Source organism: Rhea americana, unplaced genomic scaffold, assembly GCF_003343005.1.
Source record: "Rhea americana isolate MKP2758 unplaced genomic scaffold, rheAme1 scaffold_166, whole genome shotgun sequence".
Classification (NCBI taxonomy): Eukaryota; Metazoa; Chordata; class Aves; order Rheiformes; family Rheidae; genus Rhea; species Rhea americana.
Genome location: NW_028185772.1, coordinates 742307 through 769300, shown reverse-complemented (window position 1 = coordinate 769300; position 26994 = coordinate 742307). Strand labels below are relative to the sequence as shown.

The 26994-nt window shown below is 38.1% G+C and overlaps 1 protein-coding gene across 1 annotated transcript in view; it reads right to left on the bottom strand.

Moving 5' to 3' along the window:
* Nucleotides 1-26994, bottom strand: part of SMYD3 (SET and MYND domain containing 3) — a 411509-nt gene that overhangs the window by 48483 nt on the left and 336032 nt on the right. Inside the window, exons 8-10 of the mRNA XM_085300587.1 lie at nt 24240-24350; nt 5499-5586; nt 1883-2057 (exon numbers count right to left, since the gene is read on the bottom strand). Coding sequence (XP_085156713.1) covers nt 1883-2057; nt 5499-5586; nt 24240-24350 — 374 coding nt within the window. The remainder of the gene's footprint in view (nt 1-1882; nt 2058-5498; nt 5587-24239; nt 24351-26994) is intronic.

The window sequence follows — 26994 nt, the reverse complement described above, 5'->3', positions numbered from 1 at the left end:
TCCCCTTGTATGAGAAGTTGTTATGAACTTACAGCTTCTCTGCAGCTCTGGTCTACCACAGCCTATGCAGATCTCTTGCTAATTACACTATGGTGAAAGTGCTGAAATGCTGTGTTGTATCCCAACTGCTGCCCAGAGTTTTTTTCAGGAACAGGCTGCCAGATGAAATTTCCTCAAGCAAAATACTGAATGCTGATGACAGCCTGGTTTGATTAGGGAAATTATGTTGAATCTGAGGTGTTTGCATCCACAGCAGCACACACTTTTTAGCATTTGCATGCCCCTCACATTTCACAGCATCACACTGTACACTGGAGTATCACACAGTATAGCAGAGCTTAAGAGAATCCATGGATGCTCTAACAAATATCTTACAAAAAAATTATCATTCATGTACACATGACATTTTCTACTGATGTTCAGCACAAGTTAACCTTTATTTACCAACAATCTAAACATCTAAACTTAAGTTTTAGAGATTTTAAAATAGGGCAACCACTGATCAAAGCAGGCAGCGCCAGCTCCATCTTCCCCAAGATGACCCAAGTAGCATTATGACTCCAAGGCTCCAATCAATCCCAAGACCTACCACATAAAGTGGGATCTCCTAGAGCACTTTCACTGACTTGTAAAAGGCCAACAGTGTCAGAAACTCACCCAGCATCTAGCAGAAGAGCAAGGAGAAAAGAAAAGAAAGTGCTTCACCACCTTGGCCTTTGGGTGTTACCAAAATAAGCAACTCAGTCTTTTCTAATTCCAATTGAATTTTTAATTCCAAATGAAACTGCATTTTGTAATGAATATATTTTTATTGTTCCTGTGAACTCTATGTATACAGAGTTCCTACACTATTTCACAGAATCCCAGAATCTCAGAATGATTGAGGTTGGATGGGACCTCTGGAAATCATCTAGTCCAACCCCCTGCTCAAGAAGGGTCACCTAAAGCATGTTAGACAGGGTTGTATCCAGGTGGGCCTTGAGTATCTCCAGAGAAGGAAACTCCACAACCTCTCTGGGAACCTGTTCCAGTGCTCTGTCACCCTCACAGGAAAGAAGTTCTTCCTCATATTCAGGTGGAACTTCCTGTATTTCAGTTTGTGCCTGTTGCCTCTTGTCCTGTCACTGGGCACCACTGAAAAGAGTCCGGCCCCATCCTCTTGACACCCTCCCTTCAAGTACTTGTACACACTGATAAGTCTTCTCTTCCCCAGGCTGAAGAGGCCCAGCTCTCGCAGCCGTTCCTCATAGGGCAGGTGCTCCAGCCCTCTGATCATCTTTGTAGCCCTACGCTGGACTCTCTCCAGTAGCTCCATGTCTCTCTTGCACTGGGGAGCCCAGAACTGGATGCAGTACATGAGATGAGGCCTCACCAGGACTCAGCAGAGTGGCAGGATCACTTCCCTCGACCTGCTGGCCACACTCTTCTTAATGAAGACAATTTTATTAGGAAATAATCCAGCTGGCTGATTTCGGCTAGCTCCCTGTCCTTAAAACTAAATTCAGCTCAGTATAAAACACTGATACACTCATGGCAACAAATCAAGAAACCAGAGTAAGGAACGAGAAAGTAAGTTTTGGATTAGAGATTGAGTTTTGGATTAGAGATGGAGGCAGCATCCAGATATATGGAACACTGACAAGCAGTACTGCAGGCAACCAATTCTCTCCATAGATCCTGCTATCATTTTATTTGCTCTTACACTGATTATGCAAGCAGAATGAGCATTCTGCCTCACCTATTGATCCAGGAAGCACAGCAAGATGTACAGCAAGACAGTTTTTCAAATAAAAGCAGTAAGCAGTATCCAGAGAAAACATAATCTTTACTTTTAATAAGAGTCCTTACCTTTGGAAACAGTTGAATCAACTGCATCTCTTACCTGTACGGTTCGAGCGTCCTGTTGCCATAATTCAAAGCTTCTTTCCAGGATCCAAGGTTAATACAGGCATCCATGGCACAGTCAAGCATTTTCAGCTGATAGATATTTGTGTCTGGAAGACAACCTGCATGGCTCCTTAAGAGTTTCCGGCATCTTGCCAGAATCTGCTCCCACTCTGTTGTTAGCCTTAGTTAAGGAAATATCTTTAATCAAACAAAAATATAAGTTTTAAATGTTGTTAGGAAGGTGTAAGAGCTGCAGGGCATTAAGATAATAATAATAACAAAAGCTAGCATTATTCTAGACTCTGCTTCAGTTCTTGAAAACATGCTTGAACTCCTAAGTGGCAGCTTAGGTAACCATGCTCTCTTTACATTTAGCAAAACAATTTCTAGAGAACGTAGTATTCCAGCAATGAGGGGCAAAAGAAAGGTGACAAGATAAAAGGTTATTTTAATACATAACAAACCAAAATTCAAGGGTTTTTTTTGGGGGGTTGCTGAAATATTATTTACTTAAAATACTCCTCCAAATCTTATGCAACATAACAAAATGTTTCAGCAGCTAAAAAAAGAAATTTCATGCTATATATTAAAATAACAACACATACTTTTAAGCTGCACAAGATTTTTTTTAGACTTCTCATGAAGTTAGAGCCCTTCCTACAGTTCCTGAATTTTCTTTGTATTTGAAATAGTTGCAAAGAGCAAGGCTTTCTTCCATCATCAATTGCTTGCAACAAGTATTACTACACGTTTCATGCATAAGAATGAACAACATCACAGCTCCCATGTCTGGTTGCAGTTCAGGCTTAAGAATCTTGGCAGCAAAGAGGATTTTCACCTCCAATGCTACAAAAAGGTTTTTCTGTGTGTTTGGAAGAGGAAAAGGGAGCTGGAGAGAAAATAAAAAGTGAGCTGGAGACAAAGAACATTCGCATTAGCTGGATGTTTATTCTTGCAAGACATATTTTCATTACAGTCTAAACTGATTTAATTTCTCCGTGAATCAGATTCTTCCCTCTTTTATTGCAACAAATTCTCCCATATTTTAAATAGGTCCAGCAAAGCATCTTTATAGGAGTTCCAGAATGCAAGCAATCCCCTGACACCAGAAACATCAGCATATACACCAGTAAGTTCAAGTCAAATAGAAACAACTATAAAAATAATAATTATTATAGCAGTAATAACATTGTTTGCATCATAATATTTTCGATAGAATCAACTCATGGAAGTTCATCAATTATCTTCATGACACTAGTGAAAAATATTATTCACTCCAAACCAGCAAAGCATTTGAGCAGACAGTGATAATCCTACGACTAAGTAATTAGTCCTTCTTGAACATGGGAATATTTATACACTTAACTCTTAAGAATGTGACTACTATATGGTTGGGCCAGGATTTATAGCATGGTTGTTACAAGGCTAAACTAATTATTTGTGAACTGCTCTCATGCCCTTGGATTGAAAGAACCATATAAGGGAAGGAATGTGTTATTATAAAATTGCACCTTAACCTTTATATCTCTGGCAAACATCCATGTATTCTTTACAACTGATTAAGGATGGACAAACAGAAGAATGAGGGATATTATTTCCACTTGATACAATTTTCTTGCTAAGTACAAAGTACTGACATTCTTAAAAGATTATCATTTTAGCTGATGCATGATACTACTCTGTATACTTTAATTTCTCACCATATTGCTTCATTTATTCACTACTGTCTAACAGCAAAAGTCTTAAACTGCAAAGCCTGTTGGGACCAAATTTTCAGATACAGAAGCTGCAAACTAGAAAATCCAGCATCACCAGCAGCAGGATAAAAGAGAAGCTGGCTGTACTACTTGTGCCCAGGTCTAGAGGAGCAGCTCACAGACAGCTCTTCTGCTGTTGAACAGCCCAGGATACCAAGGAATATTTTCCTCCACAATAATCCCTTGCACTTGGCTTTCGTTTCTTGAATTGCATGCTTAAACTGGAATTTTGAGCACGAGACACTTCACCCAGATGCACTGTTTCAAGTTCTCTATCTGCGGATTTAGCAAGATAACATTTTATTAGTTATATTCAGCAGTTCAGGCTTTAGAAATCACTAACTTTCTAAACTATAGAAACTGCTGGTTTAATTTGCTAAAAAATTACATTTGCAGAAACTTATGACTAAGTGTCTCAATCAGCAAGGAAGGTTTTCTGTTCGTTCTCGGTGAGCTGACAGATGTCAAGCCCCGTTTCAGGTACTGCACTAGAYGGTGTCTGCCAATTAGCACTGCTCTGGCACTGTGCGGCAATGGAAGGAAAGGCGCCACATTTCTAATAGCCCATATCTGAGAGCAAAAACACAATAAACAACAAAGTCTGATTCTTTGTACTACCGAGTGTTCAATCCATTTTAAAATTTCATTTAAAAGAGTAAATTTAATTAAAGACCTTAAGAAAAACTCACTATGTGCAATTTCTCCTGCAATTAAATACAGGAACATTACATTGCAGCACTCTGGCTCCATACTTCAGGTATCAAAATGACTGCAACTGCACGTTGCCTATCTATAATTTAATATTCAGACTAAAGTACAGCCCCAGAACTGTAACTGGATGCCTGAAGATCTAGTTCAGTATTGCCTATCTCAACCCAGTGACTACACAGGGACTTAAACTAGACTGCAAACTATAAGCAAATTAATGTTATATGAGATTAGTATTTTCCTTAATAACAGTCCCATTGTTAACAAACTGAAACAAATTCAGTTTGTTTACTACAAAAAAGCTTGTGATTACTGCTTTCCAACCCAGGACGTCACTAAGCATACTTGCTCTCAGTGCTGCTGAAAAGAAAGACCAGAAGATTTTATTCTCTCTAGCTCCAAGTGACAGAAAACAGTAAGGCATCCTGCTACAATATCACCAAATTCATGGTCAGTGAAATTCCACTGAATAGATTAAGAGAGCTGAATACAGATCAATACGCCTATGCTCTTCCAGTAAAAATTTCCACCGTCCTTCTACTCATCTTTCCTTGGTTGTTGTTGCTGTTCACCAGTTTTTTTGATGGAATGCCTACATGATGGCCATTAGGCTCCAATCCTATTTATTATCACAAGATCATCTTACTCAGTTTGATTGTTATAAATTATTACAACTTATCCTAATGATTCTATAATGTTTGCAGTGACCCTGACTGTGATTATGCCTTTGCTATTGCCACTGCTGTGCAAGCAATGAGATCCTGGAACTGCTCACAAAAGGAGTAATGGACAAAAGAATTTCACAGGTTTCCTGATTGAGCTTTGCTATATTCACAGATGGGATTATATGAAGTAGTGGGTTGTGATGGCAGAAGTCTAAACTGGATGAGCCAGAATGTCTCCTCCAGTTCTCCTCTCTCTACCTGGACGCAGTTCCAGCCCAAGTAATTATTATCATTAACACAATTAATAATATTACATGGTTTAAGCACTGAATGAATTAAAAATTCATTTTAAAACAGCATAAAATGGAAAAGCTTAGGGAAATAGTCATCTACACTCAAAAGATGAACAGCTTTACTAAAGGGTGCTCTGGATTGTTTTCAAAACTGAATGACAGACTGTAGCCTGTCACTGAAAGGATACCTTCTTTTGTTTTTGGATATCTCACTTGATTTACAGCATCTTTGACTTCTTTCCAGGCATGCTCTTCACCTGCCAGTTTCTCAGCATCCTGGTTAATGGAAACAAAAGCATTTGATGAGAAAACCAGTAATCTACGTGTATACATAATGATGAAAGACAGGCTATAAAGCGTTACACTGACAAAAGCAAATTCCGGGGATTGTATCATTATTGTATTTGCAAATACACAAAAAATTATTTTATTTGACAGTCATCTTCACACTGTGTTTGCTTGACAGAAAATTACTAGTTAATTAGTTCACTCTTGGACTGCTGATGTAAGTATATGAGATGATATCACGGAAAATGAAGGCAAACTTGCAAATATTAAATACTCATAGAAGACATTAAGTTTATAAAAAGAATTATGATTATCTGGAAAAGAGAAACAGTAGTATGTGACTTTTTACCACAGAAATAAGCTGAACAAATCAAATTCTCTCAAAGGACTGCAACCTAATACTTCACAGACCCATCACCAACTTGTAGAAAGGATTTAGCAAACAATTTTGAAGAACCACGTGCTGATAATAAAGACTTTACAAATAGAAGGAATAATGCCACCTTCATTCACTACAATTACAAGCATGAGTTTATAGGAAAATTACTACTCCACAAAGTTGAACTCCTGTTTTGTTTTAAAATTTATTGTTATTTTTTCCTTATTCCATTTGATTGTACAATTACATTTTCTTATCACTTTGTCATAATGAAAGCAAAAATGATTAATAGTTGCAGTAGTAAGAGAAACAGTTTCTCTTTTCAACTCTCTAGCAGTAACTAACTGCACCTGAGGCAAACCACTTGGAACAAATTTATTAAAGTATCTACAGACACAACTAAGCATCTCGAGGGATTTTCATAAGCATCTATAATATTTTCTATATTTTCATTGCTATAAGCACTTAAATACCTTTAAAAATCTGTCCTTTAAGACACTGTGGCTCATTATCTCTCTCTCTCTCTTCGTAAAACGCTCTGTTACTTTCAAAAGAGTTATATAAGAGCAAATTATTTCAGAAACAACCCTAAAAAAACCAGCCTTCAGCAGGGGTGGAGGCCGAGAGATTAACAGAGAAGCTGYGTTGGAATCTAATCAAGCACTTCACAACCACTAGACACTTAGTAACACAAGAGCAACTCTGTTAAAAAGCTTTTATGATCTGTAGCCTATAATCTGTATCTGTCTTGAAGTACATGATTTTCTTATTTCATTGCTCCTTACTTACCCCAAATTTGAAGCAGAAAATATTTACAGTGTGAACCAGTGCTCACTTTTGCATTTAATTTGCAGTGGTGTCTCTCCATCCGCGCCATAAAACAGCTGGCTCCTGCGTATCCCCAGGACGGTTAGATCAAGACTGGTCTCCGGTGCCAGCTGAGACCGTTCTGCAGAAGGCACCGAGGAGGGCAGCCTGACCCTTCTGCATTTTGCACATGTACCTCCCATACGATCGGTTCTCTGATCAAAAACTTCACCCGGAAATAATTTTTCACACCAGAAGGCATAAGGTGAATGTTAGGACAAACAACAAGCTCATATTCCAGAAGTTTCAGCACAGTTAACGTGCACACCTAGTCTTGTCACAGCTTTGTAATAGACTTGCATTGAATGTGTTAGCTTCAAGTGCAACCTTTCTCAGTTTTTATGGGACTACATCACTTCTAGGAGGCTGAACTCAGCCTACTATCCTGTAATAATCTGTTTCTCGAGCATCATTGAAGTGTTGCTGCACTTATCTATCTCAAAAATACATCTGGCTTGGAAAATATTAATAACGGTGTCCATGAAATTTTAGGTTTAAGGAGAACATTAAAATAAAGAAAAATTCTATTAAAGTATATTTTCTCACAGGCCCAAATACATTTCTGAATATTTCTGTAAACGCTCAGTAAGCCTTGCAACTAAGAAGCATGGGGATTGGGACAGATTTATAAATGAAAGGAAAAAACTATACAAGTTACAGGCCAACTACTGATGCAAAGCATCATTAGGACTTACTTTGTACACAGTGGGACTGAGGGATGAATCAGGTTAAAGCTGTCATTGACACAGGATTAACGTTACGCTTTCTTGTGCCATCCTTTGGGTTGCTTTCCATTCTCTTCTAGCACGTCATTAGGAACACAAAGGAGTGCAGAGCTGGGGTTTCCTCAAGCCTCTACACTAGTGCACCGGGTTAGGAGATCACTGGCTTTGTATCAGGTGGAGAACAGGGAGTGTGTCTACAGGACAGATAATCTCCCTCTGGATTCATGGCCTTTATCTCTTTTGCAAGAGACTTTCGGATGGAGGGAGCTGGGCAGGACGCCCAGCCCTGAGAAGGATTTAAATCATAGGTTTCCATGAGATGTTTTCCATGTTTTCAAGATGAGGCGTTTGGAGGATTGGTGTAGGTAAGAACGAGCAAAGCAGTGGTTAGCTGGCCCTTTTACACACCTACTGTTTTTCATCAGATTTTCCTACACCAAAGAACTCCTGTCCTATCGTAAACACTCAAGTTCAAGGCACGCTGCTTCAGAGCAGACAGCCAGACAGAGGCTGCAAAATCACCAGGAAGAACTGTCATTGAGAAGACGTCTGCCTTCCAGGCTAATAAGTAAGCTTATAAGAACTAATAAGAACTTACTTTTTCCAAGTAAGTTGTGTCTCTCCCTTGGACAATGCTTTGAAAGTCATGGCCATGTGATATGACTAAGCCCGCTAAAAATACAAAGCTGCCTTGAAGTTGGAATTAGGAAAATAACTGAAATGATTAATAATTATGCCAAACTATTTAATTTGATCTAAGAGCATGGCAGTAACAGCTATGGGAGATTTAGCTTTCCACAAAGTAACCATTCAAAGCAGCTCTTTTCAGAACATGTTCATAGTCAAATCTCCAGGTGTGCAGAACTGCCAACAATAAAGGAAGACATGAGTTTTTTCCATCTATGGAAAAGGAAAACCCTTGCTGAAGGAAAGAAAGAGGCTTTTGAATAAGAAGGAAGATTTAGTGACATGACTAATGATATAATGTGATGTCTAACTACTTCCCCTATTGCTAACATCAGCACTGAACATGAGAATTTGTTCTTTCAAAAAATAAATATTTGTTGCTTGGTCTAATCTATCAGCTAAATAATTTGAATAAGTAATCTAGTCACATAAATACATGACAATCTTCTGATGGCTGAAATTGGTATGTTTTAAAATTCAAGTTTCACACATTTAGATGTGTGGGGTAGCAGTTTGTAACAGAGGACTGTATAGCTGAAGAAAAACATATACTCACTGGCAAGTACAGAAGATTGTGAAAGAAATGACAAGAATTTGACTCCACACTGAAACCTGCATTGGCTTTATATTTGTGCATCGGATTAATTTTAAATGCAGAATCAGACTGCAGAATTTTAATTTTAAATGCAGAATTAGATTTTTACTTTAGGATTTTGCTCACTTCTAACCTTGTGAATGTACTTTGTTAAGAATTATGAAAAATGATCATTGCACAGAGGACACTTCTAATGAACTACCATGCTCCGAGATTCATCTGACTTCTAAAGTTTCCAAAGCTCCCCTCTGCCTCCCCCTGTGAAAAATAATGCCAGCTCCCTAAATACCAATGCAACTGTCCTTTCCAACCTGCACGAGGTTGTCCTCACCAGCTGAGCTGCTGGAAGATAAGACCCTGTGTTTCCTGTCATACAGCTCTGAAGACAGTAGATGTGACAGATGGTAATTTCAAAGCAACTTTGCCTGCAGAAAAATCAATTTTGTGATCCCCATAAGACAAAGGTGGGGGTGGGGGGAACCCTACTCTTGAAGGGGTTTTCATTTTTGAATTTGAAAGTAAAATAAGACGTATTGCAGTTGCATGCCATATTGCAATTATGCAGTAGATTGTTCAGTATTAGACAGGCTACATTACCTTACCTAATTGATATCATCTGTTCATATAGCACTTATCTTCACGGATTACTGACTCTGGTGTCTGGAAGGGCATGGGACCTGCACAGACTAGTAATATTTTAAATTGCACTGATATTGGGAAGTTTAACAATCATTCACACGATTCATGCTTAAGTACTTAGGCAATCAAATCAAAATGAAAGTTTCCCCAAAGCCTGTGTACAATCAGTGGAGAAAGACAAGCACCTGCACAGGGTAGTAGGAATACCCGTCTGTTAACATTGTCTAGCTTAGTTATAATATGATAATGTTTACCGGGAAAATTTAAAAAGAAGCATCAAAAACAACGTGAGAAAGCTATTAACATAGATGCTTTTGACAAAGATAAAATTAAGATCAACAAGTACATTTAAGAAGTCAATTTAATCCAACAAAATGAAATGGAACTAAGATAAATTTATCCCAGTATCACCTTAATCAATTCTTGAAGTTTAAGGTAAGTGAAGAGCAAACAGACCAATAGTTCTCAAACTCTTCCAGTTCCAAGTCCAATATCTGTCAGGTGCACAATACTGCAACTAAGAAAGTGAATGTGTTTCTGTCAGACTCATGACTCTTCTCCACCGGAATCCCACTTCCTACTAATGACTCCTCCTCTTAGTAATTCAAGGATCACTAGCTGCCTTTGCCACAGAAAAACACAGTTTTGTTCATTTCTGTTCAGACTGCCATGCTGAGATTCATCTGACCCAATGCAGATACTTGGGCTACCCTTATATTTGACAGAGAAAACACTCAGGGTGCAACTTTTATTATTCTAACGCAGATTTCTAAAATATTTCAGATGAATAGCAGTTGAAAAGTATCTATTCTTCTCCATTAGCCATTAAGGAAGATTAGAGTAACTAGCTCAGATGCAGACATTTACACTGTAGCTGTCTGAGGTTTGATAAATAAATCACAGTTGTAGATCCTCATTTCAGATGTGGAGTGTGTGTTCTATCTTTGCAGTGGTAGTGTATTTTATTTCAATAGGTCTAATTTACTAAACAATTCCAATATTATTTACCTGTCTTCATAAATATTTATTACTCTTTTTTCATCTACAAATTTTGCTGGCAATGATTTTACAATTACTTCCAATTCATTGATGAAAATGCTGGATACTATAGAAACAGGGTCATTATGGACCCACTCTGAAACTATTTTGATAACTTTATGTACAACCGATGATTATAGTGATTACATGTTTAAGCCTGTTGTCAGATCAATCTTTAAAACATACATGTGTAAATCACTGTAAAATAATACAAAAGACACAAAAAAGCACAACGCTTTTTATTACCCGTGAGCCGAAAAGCCCAACAGATCTTCTGATACCATAAATGCTCACAGATCAAGTGTTACTACAAAGCTTTTCTGTTTTATATATATAGTGAAAAACCTAAGCCAATAATATTATGGACAGTATTCCCTCTCTCAAAAAGCAACATACAATGATACTAGGTTTCCTGTCAAGAAAACAAGGTATTATCTAAAGAAATCTGTCAGTATATACTACGTAGGGCGAGCACACCTAAACTTCACAATAGTGCCCTGCCTGCAACTAGAGACTCTTCAAGTAAAAGGCATGTGAATTTAACACACTCTGAACGGACTTCAGTTGTGCTATTGGTACTCAGTGGTAAGCAGCTATTCTGGCTGCTGACCAACGTATTTTCCGCATATATTTATTTTTAAAATATGTCCCTTATACGCTACTCTTCCTTTTGGTAAAACAGCAGTCATTATCACACATGGACTACCCAGTTATTTGCATCGTCTATAACCTTTTATAAAATCCTTGCGTCTCACACAGCTCAGCTTTGTGATGTCTCCACTGGAGCCCCTGAAGTGTGCTCACCACCCTGTGGGTCCAGGACCCCAGTGTCTCATTCCATGAACAGCTACGGAAGTCTTGGTGACTCCACTAGCAGCATGACCAAGCTGTGTGTTTGTGACAGTCCTGCTTGTGTAAGCCTCCTAACTTCAGGAGTTTAGAGTTAATTACAAAATTCCTGTCCAACTATACAGGTTACAAACTGAAATAAAATTTGATTGGACCATAGGCAGAGCAGTAAATAGAAGCTGACTACTTAAGAACACATAAAAAGCTAGAGGATCAGAAAATCGGGGGAAAGGAGAGCATTTACAGCTTAACATAAGAGAAATAGGGCCTTATGCTAGATCACCCCAAAAGTCTTGGCATGTTTGTAATTCCATTGTAATTTCCAGCCTCAGTCCAAAAAAAATGAATAATTTGGTTACCTGAGGAAGGATACTGTTCAGCCTAATCCCTTACAACCATGCAGTTGGTACTTCAGACTGTTCTAGGCATTACGCACATGTGAAGGCAATCTTTAGGTCAATCTTACCACCAAACTGGAAACCATAAGGCAAATCTGCCTTTGCTCTTAAGTCTGGAACCTGCCAAGACAGACAGTCAGTCATGAGAACATTTGGTGGCTCAGAATCCCAGAATCCCAGAATCAGTAAGGTTGGAAGGGACCTCTGGAGATCATCTAGTCCAACCTCCCTCCTCAGCAGGGTCATCTACAGCATGGTAGACAGGGTTGCATCCAGGTGGGCTTTGAAGATCTCCAGAGAAGGAGATCCTCTCTGGACAACCTGTTCCAGTGCTCTGTCCCTCTTACAGTGAAGAAATTCCCCCTCACATTCAGGTGGAACATGTTGTGGTTCAGTTTGTGCCCGTTGCCTCTAGTCTTGTTGCATGAGACAACTGAAAAAAGTTTGGTCCCATCCTCTTGACACCCTCCCTTCAGATACTTATACACATTGATAAGATCCCCCCTCAGTCCTCTCTTCCCCAGGCTGAAGAGGCCCAGCTCTCACAGCCGTTCCTTGTAGGGCAGATGCTCCAGATCTCTGATCATCTTTGTAGCCCTACACTGGACTCTCTCCAGTAGCTCCATGTCTCTCTTGTAGTGGGGAGCCCAGAACTGGACACAGCACTCGAGACAAGGCCTCAGCAGGGCTGAGTAGAGGGGCAGGATCACCTCCCTCGACCTGCTGGCAACAGTCTTCCTAATGCAGCCCAGGAGACGATTGGCCTTCCTGGCTACAAAGGAATTTGCTGGCTCACAGTCAACTTGTCATCCACCAGCACTCCCAGGTCCTTCTCTGCAGAGCTGCCTTCCAGAATAGGTCCAAATTTGTCAGAAAACTTAGGTATTCACAGGTGTAATCCTATCCACATTCATCAGTGCACTTAAACATGTACATAAGTTTAAATGCATGCATAAATCCCTCTGAAGTCAGTATTATGCATATATCTAAACACTTCACTAAACAGAAGTGTAGTTGTTTGTGTATTAAAGGTCAATTTATGCTGCAGTGCTTTGAGGAAATCATGCCCATCAAATGATTGATTCTAACTGAAGATATAGTGACATGATATTTATTTTTAACACCAATATCAAAACAATTTAATATTTTAATGTATGATATATCACATGTCACAGTGGTAGCTATAGTAATTATGTTTTCTAATGTAATTGAAAATAAACAATGACAATATTTACTAGAGCATACTGTTTTCTGGAAGAACGGGTATGAAATACAGGGAATTTAGGCTTTAGAACAACACATACATTATGAACATTTCAGTTCATCTATCCACTCTACATATGAAAACATTTCACAAATCTCAAATGTGAAACTTGTAACTGTAATTCCTGGAGGGTAGATAAAAAATGACCATGTAACTCACTAGCATGTTGCTTGAATATTCAAGGTCAAATGTAAGATTTGCTTAAAAACATAGTGACCAATCTTCAAGGTTTCTAGAATTAACACATTTAAGAAGGCTGAGTTCAGTTCTTACAGCTAGAGTTCTTACAAATAACCACTTGGAGAGGAGAGAAAGGAGTCTCCATCCTGGAAACAGTCCTGGACAACTATTCTAGCTGCTTTAGCAGGGGGGGTTGGACCAGATGATCTCCAGAGGTGTTTTCCAACCTCAGCACTTCTGTGATTCTCTCAAATGGATGAGTTTTACCCCTCTGGAAAGCGTGGTATCTCAACAACCCTTTTTAAAATTTTCTTTTGGGGTGGTGGAGTATGAGCCTACATTGCATTCTATACATGGGTCACCACCTTCATTAACCAAATACAATGTACTAGTAACTGAACTTAGCAGTGCAATCTTTCTTCCCCATACCAAACGGCTATAGACTCAAACTACTGTACTTTTAGGCAGTAGCTAGAATCATATTAAAAGCTCTCAGAGCTCAGAAGGATTCCTCTTGTGCCCTGAAATGATGCATCCCTAATGTAGTATTTTACATCAAAATATTATGCGAGTAAAAGCTAAGCTGTTAGGAAGTGCAGAAACTTTCATTTCTATCCAACATTTGTCAGCCCTGATCAAGACAAAGATTTATGCCTTATGTCTTCAAAAGCAATATGACACAGCAATACATTTTTCTTAAAGATTTTGGTCAGGTAAATCTTGGGCAGAGTTGCGATACACTTTACTACACTTCCCAATTCAAATCATTCTTTTCAGTGCAATCAACAGCTTTGGTAATACAATTCACTGAGCAATCTTGCGGAAAATAGCAGGAGATTCTGCAATGGGTCAGCAACTTACACATGCCTCTGATGGAGTAAATCCAGCCTTTTCAAGCCTGCTACCTTTAAACAACAAAATGTTCCAATTTGTGGCTAAAAGTAAAGCTCAAAAATGCAAAATTTATAACTACAGTTTTAGTTACTGCCTTGCAATATTAATTAAATTATTGGCAAGAAATTAATATAGCACACTGCTTCTATAGCAATATTTCACTCCAAAGCAGCCAGTCTGCAGTTTTACAATCTCAAAAGTTATAGACTTCCTTGCTATTTGGATGAGCTCATACTTGCTTTAGGATATTAGTTAAGGATGGGAACTGATTTAAACATTGATTTTGCCTTTCTCAATTTGTGTTGCTTCCTATAAACTCAGCCAGAATTCCAAACCTTGAAAAATCATACTGTCAAAAAGAAATTAGAATGAAGTCATGATACCTGTTGACCTTACCATAGGGTCCTAAATAAATCAATCTATCAATCTTCAAAAATTAACATGAAACTCAAGGTTGGGACCATTTGGCTTGGAAGGAGCCCCTAAAAGCTAAGGGACAGCTGACAGGGATGCCATCTTTCTTCACTTAAATAAGTGCAAGATGAACTTCCAGCATACGGAACAGAAAATAATAACATTATGAATCTTTGAAGTGTGTTCCACGCCACCATTCTAAAGAATAATCTTTTTAATGTGTCTTGTATAATGGACATTTTTGTACATATTTTATTGATGATGATATGAAACAGGGCTGTACATTGCTTGCCAAAGATCACAAAACAAGTAGCAGTAAAAGACACCAACCAACATAAGCTAAGCTTGTCTAACATGTTGCTCAGTAAAAGGGTATAATATATTTTAAAATTGTCACTGTCTGACCTGTAGCCTGGATGCCTATGTATGTACACATACATATACAATATTGCTTTTCCATTTAAGATCTGTTTTCATCCATTCTAGGTACATGTCCACTTCACCAGGAAAAGTAATTGCAGTGAAATGAAGAACAGAATACACTCCTTCTCTTAACAAGTAGACAGGCTAATGAGATTATATTGACCATAGATTTGATGATGGGACAAGTACCTTACCAAAATACTCCTTCTCCCTCCCCTCCAACTGGCATTATCAGAAAGCAAGGATAGTAGCAATGAAGCCAACCTTCTTCTCCTGCTAAACATTTACACCAACGGTGTATGCAGCACTTTGGTGATTTCCAGGCATTGTATGTACACTAACTAACCTCAGAACAAGTATACTGTGAGACAGGTAAGCTTTATTGGCCTAATTTTCCAGCTGAGGAAAGTAGGACAAAAAGAGAATAAACAACTCAACATTGCAAAGAAAGTATATAGTCAGGCTGGCATCAGGACTCAGAGGAGGACTTGATAGCGTGCAGCAGAATGTGGAGGTAAAGACTCTTGAATTAGATTAAGGACTTTTGGATCATTCATTGTTGTTGCTTTTTAAAGAATTCCACATTCATGGCTCTTCAGCTGGTTTGGCTCTTCCAGAACCACTGAAATGCTTTGGTTGCAATTTCACCAGGCTTCTCTACTCAAAAAAAAAAAAAAAAAAAATGCATCTGTAAGGTCTGCAGATATCCCGTAGTGAAGGAGACCCTGAGTTCTTATGTCCCGCATAAATGTGTGAGACCCTACAGTGATTCCGACTGTAGTGAATAATTAATAGCTTCCTGATATCTTAATATAAACACTAAATATTTTTACATTCGTCTCCTAAAAAAATACAGTCAAAATAACCACACTTGTCTGGTATCATACAAATTCCTTTTGCAAGGTTTTACCTATTTATGTCTTGTTTAAATAGAAGTGTATGTATTAGCCTGGATTTCAAGCTGCTGATTATATGGAAAAATGTTACATGTTTTCTTCATGCATTTACTTTGACTCATAGTTGCTAGCAGACTTTACAATAAAAAAATGTAAAACTTTTTTCATTATAACTCTGTCTTAATGTTTAATCCTTGAAGAAATGAATGGAATAATCCAAACAGATCAGAGTGTTCACTTAAAAATTATTCTTAGTTTCATAATAATCCAGAATTTTCTCTACTGAAAAACTGATTTATATTCAAAACTTTTTATTCTGGACTATTAGAATGAAAGATTATTAAGATATTAATTAAAATAGACTTCTGCATTCAACAAGTTCTTTTTTCTCTAAATTCAGCCTACTACTGGCTTGCTGCTTATTTAGTACATGTTTGAAAGATAGTGATGATACTCTCTTAAATTAATTTCTCTCATTTACTCTACACTTTTCCTATTGTCTCTCTCATTTTGCTACTTCTCTTCCACGAATACCTAATTTGTATTCCAGAGCAAAATAAAACATACCTCCTCTAGCTAGAGGCTTACACACATCTCATGCAATCCCAGCCTCTTCTGACCCAACAATATATTCACAAATCAGTGTTTGATGCTGGATATCTCATCTGTGATGTTCTCCCATAACACAAACAGTTTGCCTCAGGGTACCACTATTTAAAATGTATCTCTATCGTAATTAAAAGAAATGAAAATTAGATTGGCAATTTAAGAGCTCTGACATGTATTAGTTTGTTCTATAGATGAGTAGATTACCAATTTGCAAAGATGATATCTGATTTAAGCAGCAACAAATACCACTGTTTTCTTTCAGCTACAGTTTAAATATAGCCTTTCCAACAGCTGAAACAGAATAGCAGAAAATCACTTTTTAACAACATTCCATTTTAATTGTGATGTTTGCTGTATGTATGTGTACTATTTCAAGTTACACAGAAATTTGCTGATAAAGAGTGCTTTTTTTTTCTCCATGTTGATTGTCCCAGTACATTGGTAGCCTGCGCTGTCACTATTATTTATAATTCTGGCAGTACTGCAGCCCTACTGTTTTGCAGGGTTTTAGATTCTGTGCAAGTAAAGAGAGTACTGGCCTCAAAGATCTGAGAGTCTAGCTGGAGAATAAACCAGAAAGTGGAGGAGATAAAATACACATTGTGCCAGCTGTTGTGATCAGCTCATATATTGTTTATGCCCTGCTTTGGTGTTTCGAGCATAAATGCTAATCTCTACTGGCTATGCATTTAGCCCTTCTTTCCTTGTCACAAAGGAATTCAGCTTAGAGCCACCAAAGTGATGAGAAAGAAGTATTTCCATCCAGTTTTTCTCTTTTCTTTTTAAACTTCATAACCCAATATTTACAATATTCACCTGAGGAGACAAAAATCCAAGTTCTTGTTTCTACCTGCTCCAGAGCAGAAATCTAAATAATGGTTACCGTGACCTGTATCTGTCTCAGACCCACCTGAATCTTATCCACTGACTGAAGCATTGAAAGAGTCCCAGGGTCTTCCTACCCCACAGGGAGTGCTCTGACAACTAGAAAAGAAAGCTGTTTTTACTCGAAGACTATTAATATTTTGTCCAAAGTAGGCAAACTTCAACAGGAGAGATATTTGAATCCAGAAAACTGAGTCCAAGTCAGTCCACAAAACTCAGCAGTTTAATGTTGCAACATCATTTTTCTAAATGAATTAGACAAGATCTGAATCAAAATCTATCATATTTCAAGTAACTCTTCTAATCCCTAGGATTTCAGAAGACTAATGTTACTTTTCTTCTGCTAGTTTTTGACCCATATTTTTCAGTTCCACTTAAAATAACCCTAACAAAACAAAAAACAAAAAAGATTCATGGAGATTTTTTGATGTGCTAAGAATTTCAGCAAATGACCGAATAAAAGACATTTGTTTTTTGATTTGCCAACAAAACCAGCTTTCTCCAACCAAACATCTATTTACTGCAGCAAGTTGGAAAATTTCATCCTGTCTTACTGGAGCCCCAAAAGAGAAAGATTAAGAGGTCTGACATCCTTGGCTCTCGTATCTTGTAAGAACAGAATGTCTTGGGTTTCTTGACATACGAACCTTTTGCCAGAGGGTTCACAGGAGTTGAGGACAAATAATGGGTAACATCAAAGAGAAAGAAAAGATATGCTCTTAGCAACTAAAAGGAAAGAATAATTTGGAGAGCCATTTCAGTTTTGTAAAAGGCAACAAAACAGTACAGAGAGAACACAATGCACAGTTCTGCAGAGCATTAGAAACTAATTCATAAATGGACCAAACTCGAAATTAATTCCATCAAGTCCTACTGATATTAGAAACCACCTTGAAAAGCTGATATACACAAGACCTTATAGCAACCTCAGTGACAGAGAATTGAGAGCTTGTCTTAGCATAGGTCAAGTCATAATTCTTTGTGGAAATGCCTTTTCAGGAAACCTAAACATGTAAGAAAGCCTTCAGGCTGCTCCACTAAAGGTTAAAAAAAAAAATTCCTTCAAAATTCACCCCATTTTTTGAACTATTACATACTGTGAGGCCTTCAAAAATAATTCTCATGTCACTATCAAATGTACAGACTGGATGGTTTAAATAGAGTATCTGAGTTTATGAGAGATTCAAGATCTGGTAAAGCAGCCACCGAACCTTGGGATCTCTTTGGATAAAATCTGTGAACCAGTCTCCCCATAATCACTCCAGGAAAAGGTATGTGGAAAATGTTTTCTCAGACCTAGTATTGTGTTTTAGATTACTGCTGTTTCCCACAGCATGTTCTATCTTCTGCATGTTTATTTTGGAGCGCTAATCCACAGAGACACTTCTTATTTTTGTGTATTACTAAGCATAGAACAAGTGCTGAATGCTACATGAATGGCACTGTCTGAAAAAAGAAATCATAACAAGAGCAATTGATTCTAACTACAGTTCTAAGCAAGCTGGACCTTCGGAAAGGAGGAAGCCTGCCAGCTGGGAGCTAAAATGTAGCCACTACAGCCCGAAACAGCGATGGAAGCAGGCTCTACTCCCTTTGGAGACAAATGGTTCTGATTAACAGAAGATTTACATTTCCTCTCAGAAGGCTGGCTCTGAAAGGAATGAGATTTTGCTACTCTTGGATAAATGGAAAGCTGGACTCCCAGGAGAGCGTCGTACTCCAACTCCTACTTCAGCTCAAATACGAAATTGCTGGACCAAATTAACACTGGTTTCCCTATGAAGGATCCCCTGAACAGGAAGACAACCTGCATACAGCTCTGAATTCCAGTCAATTTATATGAACAGCATTATCTTTTCTGTGACCTTTGGCAACCCATGTGAGCTGCAGCCACCAAGCTGTGACCAGAGCACACTGAAGCAGTCTTGATGCAACTGGGAGAGGTAAGTTGTCCTGGTAAAATGATCACAGTTCGTTTGTTACAGTCTGACACTGTGGGATTGTCCTTCGACAGGAAAAAAAAATACAATGTCGAAAGATGGAAGAAGCCTCAGAAGTCGTGCAAGAATGCTAAGAGGCTAAAGAGCTGATGTCATTTTTGAATGAACAAGAGAACAGACGAACAAGCCCAGAAATTAAAAATGGTTGCTTTGATTTTCAGCATCAATTTTGCCACCAGAAAAAAACTAAAACAAACAAACAAACAAAAAGCCCTCTGTCTTTGGCCATGTGGAAACACATCCCAAGAGGGTAAGATCCCCTGAAGGGGAACAGAAGACTGCTAGATCGATTGTTGGATTTCAGGCACAGATCCAGGGTTTATTTCATTACTAAATGTCTTGCCAGAAGGAAGGAACTGTTAATCATCCAATCACCCAAGAAAAGAATAAAAACACTGAATCGCAATGGGCTGCTAATTACTGCCATTGGCTTTTGTAGGCACTTGTGATACTAATGTTGGGCTGAAAGGGTGGGTGGGTTAAATATGACTGAGCTTGATCTTTGGAGCATGTTACATCTTATTCTGGAGTGCTGGTGGGTATCTTAAGATCAGTAGCTTTAATGTCTGTGACTTGACTTCCACCTGTAAGAAGGGCAGTTGTAGTGGCAAACCAGCAAACAGAAGATGAGGAATGAATAGAGGATTTGTGGAATGAGCTGTCATACAGAGTAACTTCTGATAGCAGGTTGTTCAAACCAGTGTTTTGTTGGAACAGAGTCCTGACCCCTAATAGCAAATACTTTAAAATCATGACACAGATGTTCCTATTTTATCCTTTGTTTTGCTGATACGGTTTTACGTTCAGTTTTCTGTATACACAGATTTTTTTTTTTCAACAATCTCATTTACTCCTTGCTTCCGACTCTTTGTTTTTTTGATACTTGGAGAACTTAGTGAGAATGTAAATATATCAAAATAAATAAATATTGAGGAAGCTGGGACACCAACTTCTGTAACATCACAAGTCAGCAATTTTAAAAGGCACTTTTTAACACAGCATTTGGTATTTCCTATGTGTCCTAAATATATAATCCCTGAGGTAGGGATGATATTTCTGTAGTAACAGTAGTGATCTTGCACAGAGCCTTTACATACTAATTTGCAAGAGCAGCCAATAATAATACTCTCCATGTAACCATTCCTCTTTGATTTAAACACGTTCTTCAATGGAATTGGGGACACCAAACATAAAGATCAAAGGTGCAAATGTGTAAATTCTACCCTTGGGCATCTTCAAGGATCTCCCAGAAACCTCAGTGAGGCAAATCAACCACAGACATATGCAGAGAATTATATTTGAATGACAAATCTGGTTGTGTTGTTTGCTATGACTGAAAAAACAATCTCAAAACTTCTAGTAGGTTCAGGATCTTATTCAGTGGTTTTATATAAAAGTGTTCATGTTCAATACCAGCTAAAGAACTGCAGGTGGTATTTTCATGTAGATGTAGATGGCGTGGCTGCTGTTTAGATGACCTAGTTCTGAGAGTCCTTGAGTTGGAAACTGGACTTGTGATGTTCTCTGCTAAAACTCAGGGTGCAATATGAGTGAGTACTAAGCACAGCAATAAACTGATTAAAGGAATAAATTACTTATTAGCATTATGTTATTATTAGCTTGGGGAACTATCAAACACCGACCAAATGTAAGAATGATTCAGGTTCAAATCCATTGCTTTGACCTTGTGTTAAATAAAAGCTTTCCAAAAACCAAGCTAGACTAAAATATTAATTCTTGGCTCCAAATGAGAAAGACGACTCGTAGCAAAGTGATTCTATAAGCACAAATCTCCCTGAAATCCTTGGCTGAAAATGTGGAACATGAACAATACTCTGGCCCTTGACAGTGGAAAAACTGTTCTCCATTTAAAATGTTTGTCATCAGTGTAATCCCATCTTTAATTATAATTAATGTAAAGGGCTTTTATGTGCTGGAATGGTAATACCTTGCCAAGAGTTTAGCTTTTAGGAAGGAATATGTTTCCGAATTACAGCACAGATTGATCTTAAAATGTCTGGAACAAATAATAATGTAAAGTTGTCAGAGATACAACGAACTGAAGGCATTACAGTAGCAATACCTGACAGTCAGCAAACGCTTTATGAGTGAATTTTTCAAAGAGGTCTTTTTTTCCCTCTTTCAGTTACTAAACTATTTTTCATCTTGGGCCAAAATCAATTAAAATTATTAGGTTTGTAGTTAATGCCAGCTACTTTGGCAGTAACTATACTGCCGAAAGGATCACCTTAATTTTACCTTATCCCCTTTACACTGGCACGTTAGCACATGCTACTCTTCCCTTGTCATCCAGGCAGCAAGGCTGCCAGAAAGTGCCTGGCCAGCCCGATGGTATGGCTGTGGGAATGATCTGACATGCAGTTTTGTTGTAAATTTTTGTGTGCCTCTCAGGACTGATTCTTCTGCTTTCACTGGTTCCTGGTAGGTGCTCAGCAACCGGCAGGCATGTTCAGCAGGACTGGAGCATGGGAGTACCAAGAAGCTACAATCTCCATAACTGTTTGTTTAGAAAATTTTGCTTTTAGGGGGAGATAACTACAACACAAGAAAGACATGCAAGACTTGAAAACATAAAGCATTTCTTAACCAAATTGGAATTTGCATCTTTATCCATAAGAAATATTTATGAACTAAACTGCTGCTGACTAGGCCATTATATTTCCAAAACAGTGTTGTCACATGGGAATATGCCTGGCAGTAGTTGCCTATTATTTTGACAAAGGCTTTGCTTTTCAAAAATTTTCAAGATGTCTTAAAAACCTGTCTTGATATCAGGGGTATTTCAGAAGTGGTATTATTGAAAATTTTGGCCAATCGATAACTTTTAAGCATCTAAATCCAGCCATTCTGTAATTTTAAAAACCAGAATTTCCCCAAATACTCTCTTCTCTTCCATGGTAGTTGCAGTGTTGTCTCCTTGCTTACCATCAGCGACTGAGACTAATGCTAGAAAAATACTTCCGTTTCCAAGCTAGTCATGTAAACAGTTATATTTATTAAATCTGTCCCAAAGACAGTACTATGAAGATTGCTGCACATTACATCTAATCGTCTTAGATCTGAGTTGAGGAGAAAGATGTCTTCTTCATTGGCATCAACAGACAACACTGACATGAGGTTCTTTGCCCCTCCCAGGTGTCTTTAAATGGTAACAGTAAGGAAACATTAGAGAATTTTGGATTGCAACCAGGAGGAACTATCCAAACATTTTGTATTGCCTTTCCCACAGGGAATTTTGCCAATAAGAAAAAAATTTATACAAGATGTATAAAACTCAAAGTTTCTCTCTTCTGAAGAAAAAAAAATAATTCTAATCCATTTATGACACCATTGTATTCATAAATACATGCACATACAGTTCCACCACAATATTTGTTGATGCAACATGTTGACTCTCAAAGTAAAGTGTACTCCAACCTGTGGATCTTGTTTCATAACACATTCCACATGCTGAATGGTCTTTACACCGCTTGTCTATCCTTTTGCAGTCTGTTAAGCAGTCCTTAAAGGCTCCTTAGACTGCTGTTTTCTTCCTAATTATCACTGCATCTATGCTAGAATACCATTCCCCAAAACCAGTCTGAGACTTCATGGCACTTGAGTGACCATATTTAAAATAAGGTCAGAGATCTTTTGCTATCCTTTATTGCCTGCAAGTAGCACTACAGCAACTTTTCATCAGGCATAGAAAGCCAACAACGTCTACACATTGATAGGAAGTGATTTAGCACTATGCCATAAGCCAGAGACTTTTCTGTGGTCCCTTTTTGAACTGCTTATTGACATATCAAAGGATACATTATGTGTTCAATGAATGTACCATAGCCTGAACAAAACTACACACTCAGACAAGTGTCCTACCCCAAAGATACACTTACTGGAGTTTAAACTTTGAATTTTTATTCCATTTTGCGGTACAGCAATTACTTCATGAATCACACCATGCTCCTTGCAATCACATGTTCACTAGTTTCTGTCATGCCTTCTCTGATCTATTAGGAACACACTTAGCTATGGCTTGTGACTCACCCAAAACAGGCATTTACAAATGGAGGTGTTCATATAACTAGAGAGATGAAGCAGATACGGCGCTACAGAACCAGCCTTTTTTTGCATACACCATTTGATCTCCCATTAAGCTTGGAGCCAGAAATATTTTGGTCAGATTGTGCAAACAGGAAGCCATGCAGAACCTAATGAACTCAGGTCAAACTAAATCTGAGTAAAAGATAAAGCTGAAGAGAATTTCTATCTACTACAGCTATTGACCTGCAGCTCCATGAGCTTGAGAAAGAGCATATAAAAGCTACAAACAGTTGTCCAAAGAGTTTCACCACCCTGGGTGTAGACTAACTCTAACAGATGATGAGTATGATGGTAGTTCTTGAGAATTTATTGATGCAGGTGTTTTACCGAATGATTTTAACATTACTGTGAGGATAAATATAGCCTGCTTCTAGCATTAGACAAGTGGCTTTAGTTAAAGTTCCAAGGTTTTTCTTCTGAATAGTAAAGAAAAAGAAAACAAAACACTTTCCTTTTAGCTTAAACTCATGTTAACTCTCATGTTCAGATGTCCCTGAGTCTCACACTGATCTGAACCACATCTTCGGACAGAAAACTGTTCCTAGCTTTATGGACAATGTGCATTTTAGCAAAAAAATCTTCTTATCATGTGGTCGACATTTCCTGCTTTCCTTTCCTTCATACTTGTCTTTCATAGCAACATAAACAGCACTGAGGTCAGAAGTCATTTGCTTCTGTATTCTGGCCATTCAGTTAGTAACAAAAGATAAGTAGTACTTACAGGAAAGGAAGTTGCTGACAGGCCTTGGAAAATTCTGTTTTACTGGTAAGGAATTTCTGAATGCAACCTACCTTGTCTCGATTCTGGCAGAGAAGACAGTCACATTCAAAGCTGTACTGGCGCATCAGGTGCTTTTGGCGTTCACTGGTGGGCATCAGTGATTCAATATAGCAGATCGTGAGCTGAGTGCAGCAAATGAAAAAGCAGAATATATTTTACAAAAATCTCATACTCAGTGTTTGTATATCTAAGATAACATTTTTGAACAAAATATTTTTGCTGCCTGAAATGAAATTATATCTTAACAGATGATTTCCTAGAAAAAAACCCACAATTTTGACAATATCGGAAAAAAAGACAAAAAAGGCTTCACAGAGGAAACACCTTTTTTAGATTTCTAGCTCAATATTGCTCAAAATTTTGAATCATGGAGAAATTACCACTATTTCAGCTTTTCATTCTACTTTGGAAGAAAAAAGAGAAAGAAAGAAAGAATAGAAAAGAAAAGGAGTTCAGCACTTGAATTTCCTGTTCATGAAATCTCACTTTCTGACCCGCTCTAAATCTCACGTGTGTATTTACTGCTGGTGTTATATAATATCCAAGTATCTCCAAAGATTTGTCTCAAGAAAACCCCCACTTCCTTGCAAACATATGTTTTGGGCTGTACTTGAGGCTGAGAAAAGCGTCTGCTATGTCATTCTGATCTTGGGTATGTCTCTGACGTTTCCTTTGTAATCAGTAGAAGAAAATGCTTATATTTGTGCCATTTAAAAACTCCTCATTTGATACAGAATGAATTCCAATGAATTGCAGAGAACTCCTTTAAGTTTGTTCGCTTTTATGCTTGCCAGCAAGAACGTTACAGGGCTAACCATTTGCAGAATTTTTCATATGCTAAGCAGTGCAGTGCAGGCACAAACTAATGGTAAGGGAAAGAAACAAAACAAAATGAAACAACATAACAGCCCAGCTCAGAGCATTCACTCACATACATTATAGAGTGATTACACTATACGCCCAACATACTTTGAAACACTCCAGAGAGGTCAAAAAAATCAGGTCACGTTATTTCATCCTGAGCTGAGACACTTTAGCTAATTGGGCGAATTTTTACATGCTTCCCAGTTAAATCATGAGAGTCCACTCAAAGAAATTACAGGAAAACCTGACCAATTTGTGCTAATGACTATGAACTGCATTGTCAGACACCACATTTTGCAAATTACTGAGCATTATAATTAAACAAGCAATTAACAAGCAACATAAGTAAGGCCTGCATTTGCTCGTTTATTATTACAAGTGTAATTTGATTACTTATTGAAGGAGGACGGTGTTAAAAAGATCACTGAGATGGTAAAGTCAAGCATGTAAAATGATCATAAGTAGAAAGCCCATGAAAAAAATAAAATATGGTCTCATAATTGAAGATTAATAGAATAATTCATGAAAGAGTCAAATTAAAGTTCTAGACATAAAATTAATTCTCAAACTTTCTAACTTTTGGTTGTTAGATTTTAAATTCTTAATAATGTTTTTCTGTCATAGCTTTTGTGTGTATGAGAGTGGAGCCTTTAATGAAAACAAAAGGAAAATGGGAATTCCTTATTGCCACATTATGTGATGGGAACACGAGTATGAATTGCCAGAGGAACTCAGACCTTCATGTTTACTCCTCTGACTTCTGCCTCATGAGCTTAATAACTGTTTATTAATCTACATGGCTAGCATCACTGGGGATGAGACAACCTGGGTGGAAAGTTTCACTGCTGTTGGTTGGCAGCAACACACGTGAGCTGTGGGCTTATTTCTCAGCTGTTTGCAGCAAATGGATGCAAATTGTTCCGCCTAGTCTTTTCTTCCAAGCTTGATGTCTTCTGCCCCATAGTCTCCAATTCATTTCTCTTCTCTTTCTCTTCTCTGTCCCTGGACATGAGAATCATTTTCCAGTCTTATTCCCCTCACCTAGTTATCCACTACTACTTTCCAGCTCTCAGTTCCAGTCCCTCACACAGCCATTCCTAGTTATTCTCCAATACAACGGACTGGTTTTGTTATCCAGCCAGTCCCAGAGCTGCCTTTTCACAATATGTGACCACCAACAGTCTTCCTCTCCAAGTTAACAATCCCTGTCGCCCACCTCTGGTTTCTCAATCATCACCTTCAGTGACCCTTCCAACTTCTTGTCCTAATTTCTTTGCCCAGGCAGTCCTATTCTGCATCCTTTTTTGTGTGGTAAGAAGGAACTGTCTCCCTTTCTACCTGCTTGCTCATTTTCAGTTGATCTACAGTCCTAATCATATTCTTCAGCAATTCCAAGTCCAGTTCCTCTCCTAGCCTCTGAAATGAATATCTCTTTGCAACTTTCAGTGTTGCCTATGTAAATCATATCCCATCCTACCATACCTCTTTTACCCTCCTTGCATTTACGTCATTGGTTCTGACCAATGATGGGTCCTCCTAGGCTTTAAGTTTATGTGGCATCCAAAAATGAAAAGGTTTTAATCAGGTTCAGGCACAGTGCAAAGCAGCAGGAATCCTCTGGGAAAAAATCATTCACATAAGATTAATCTGTTCTTTGACAAAATGCTTACAGAAGGGTTGAGACACCTTCAGTACTCTTGAAGCCATCATTAGGCAGGGTTTAGTTCTCATAGCAGGAAATAAGCTTTATCTATCTTCAACTTCCAGGCTTCATTCCTTTCTCCCCATTCCATTCTTATCTCTTCTTTTCATATGTGTCACAGAAACATTGGAAGTAGGCACAAATTGGAAACCAATAATTTCTTTTTTTAAAGGCTACTGAACACTTATGGATACTAACAG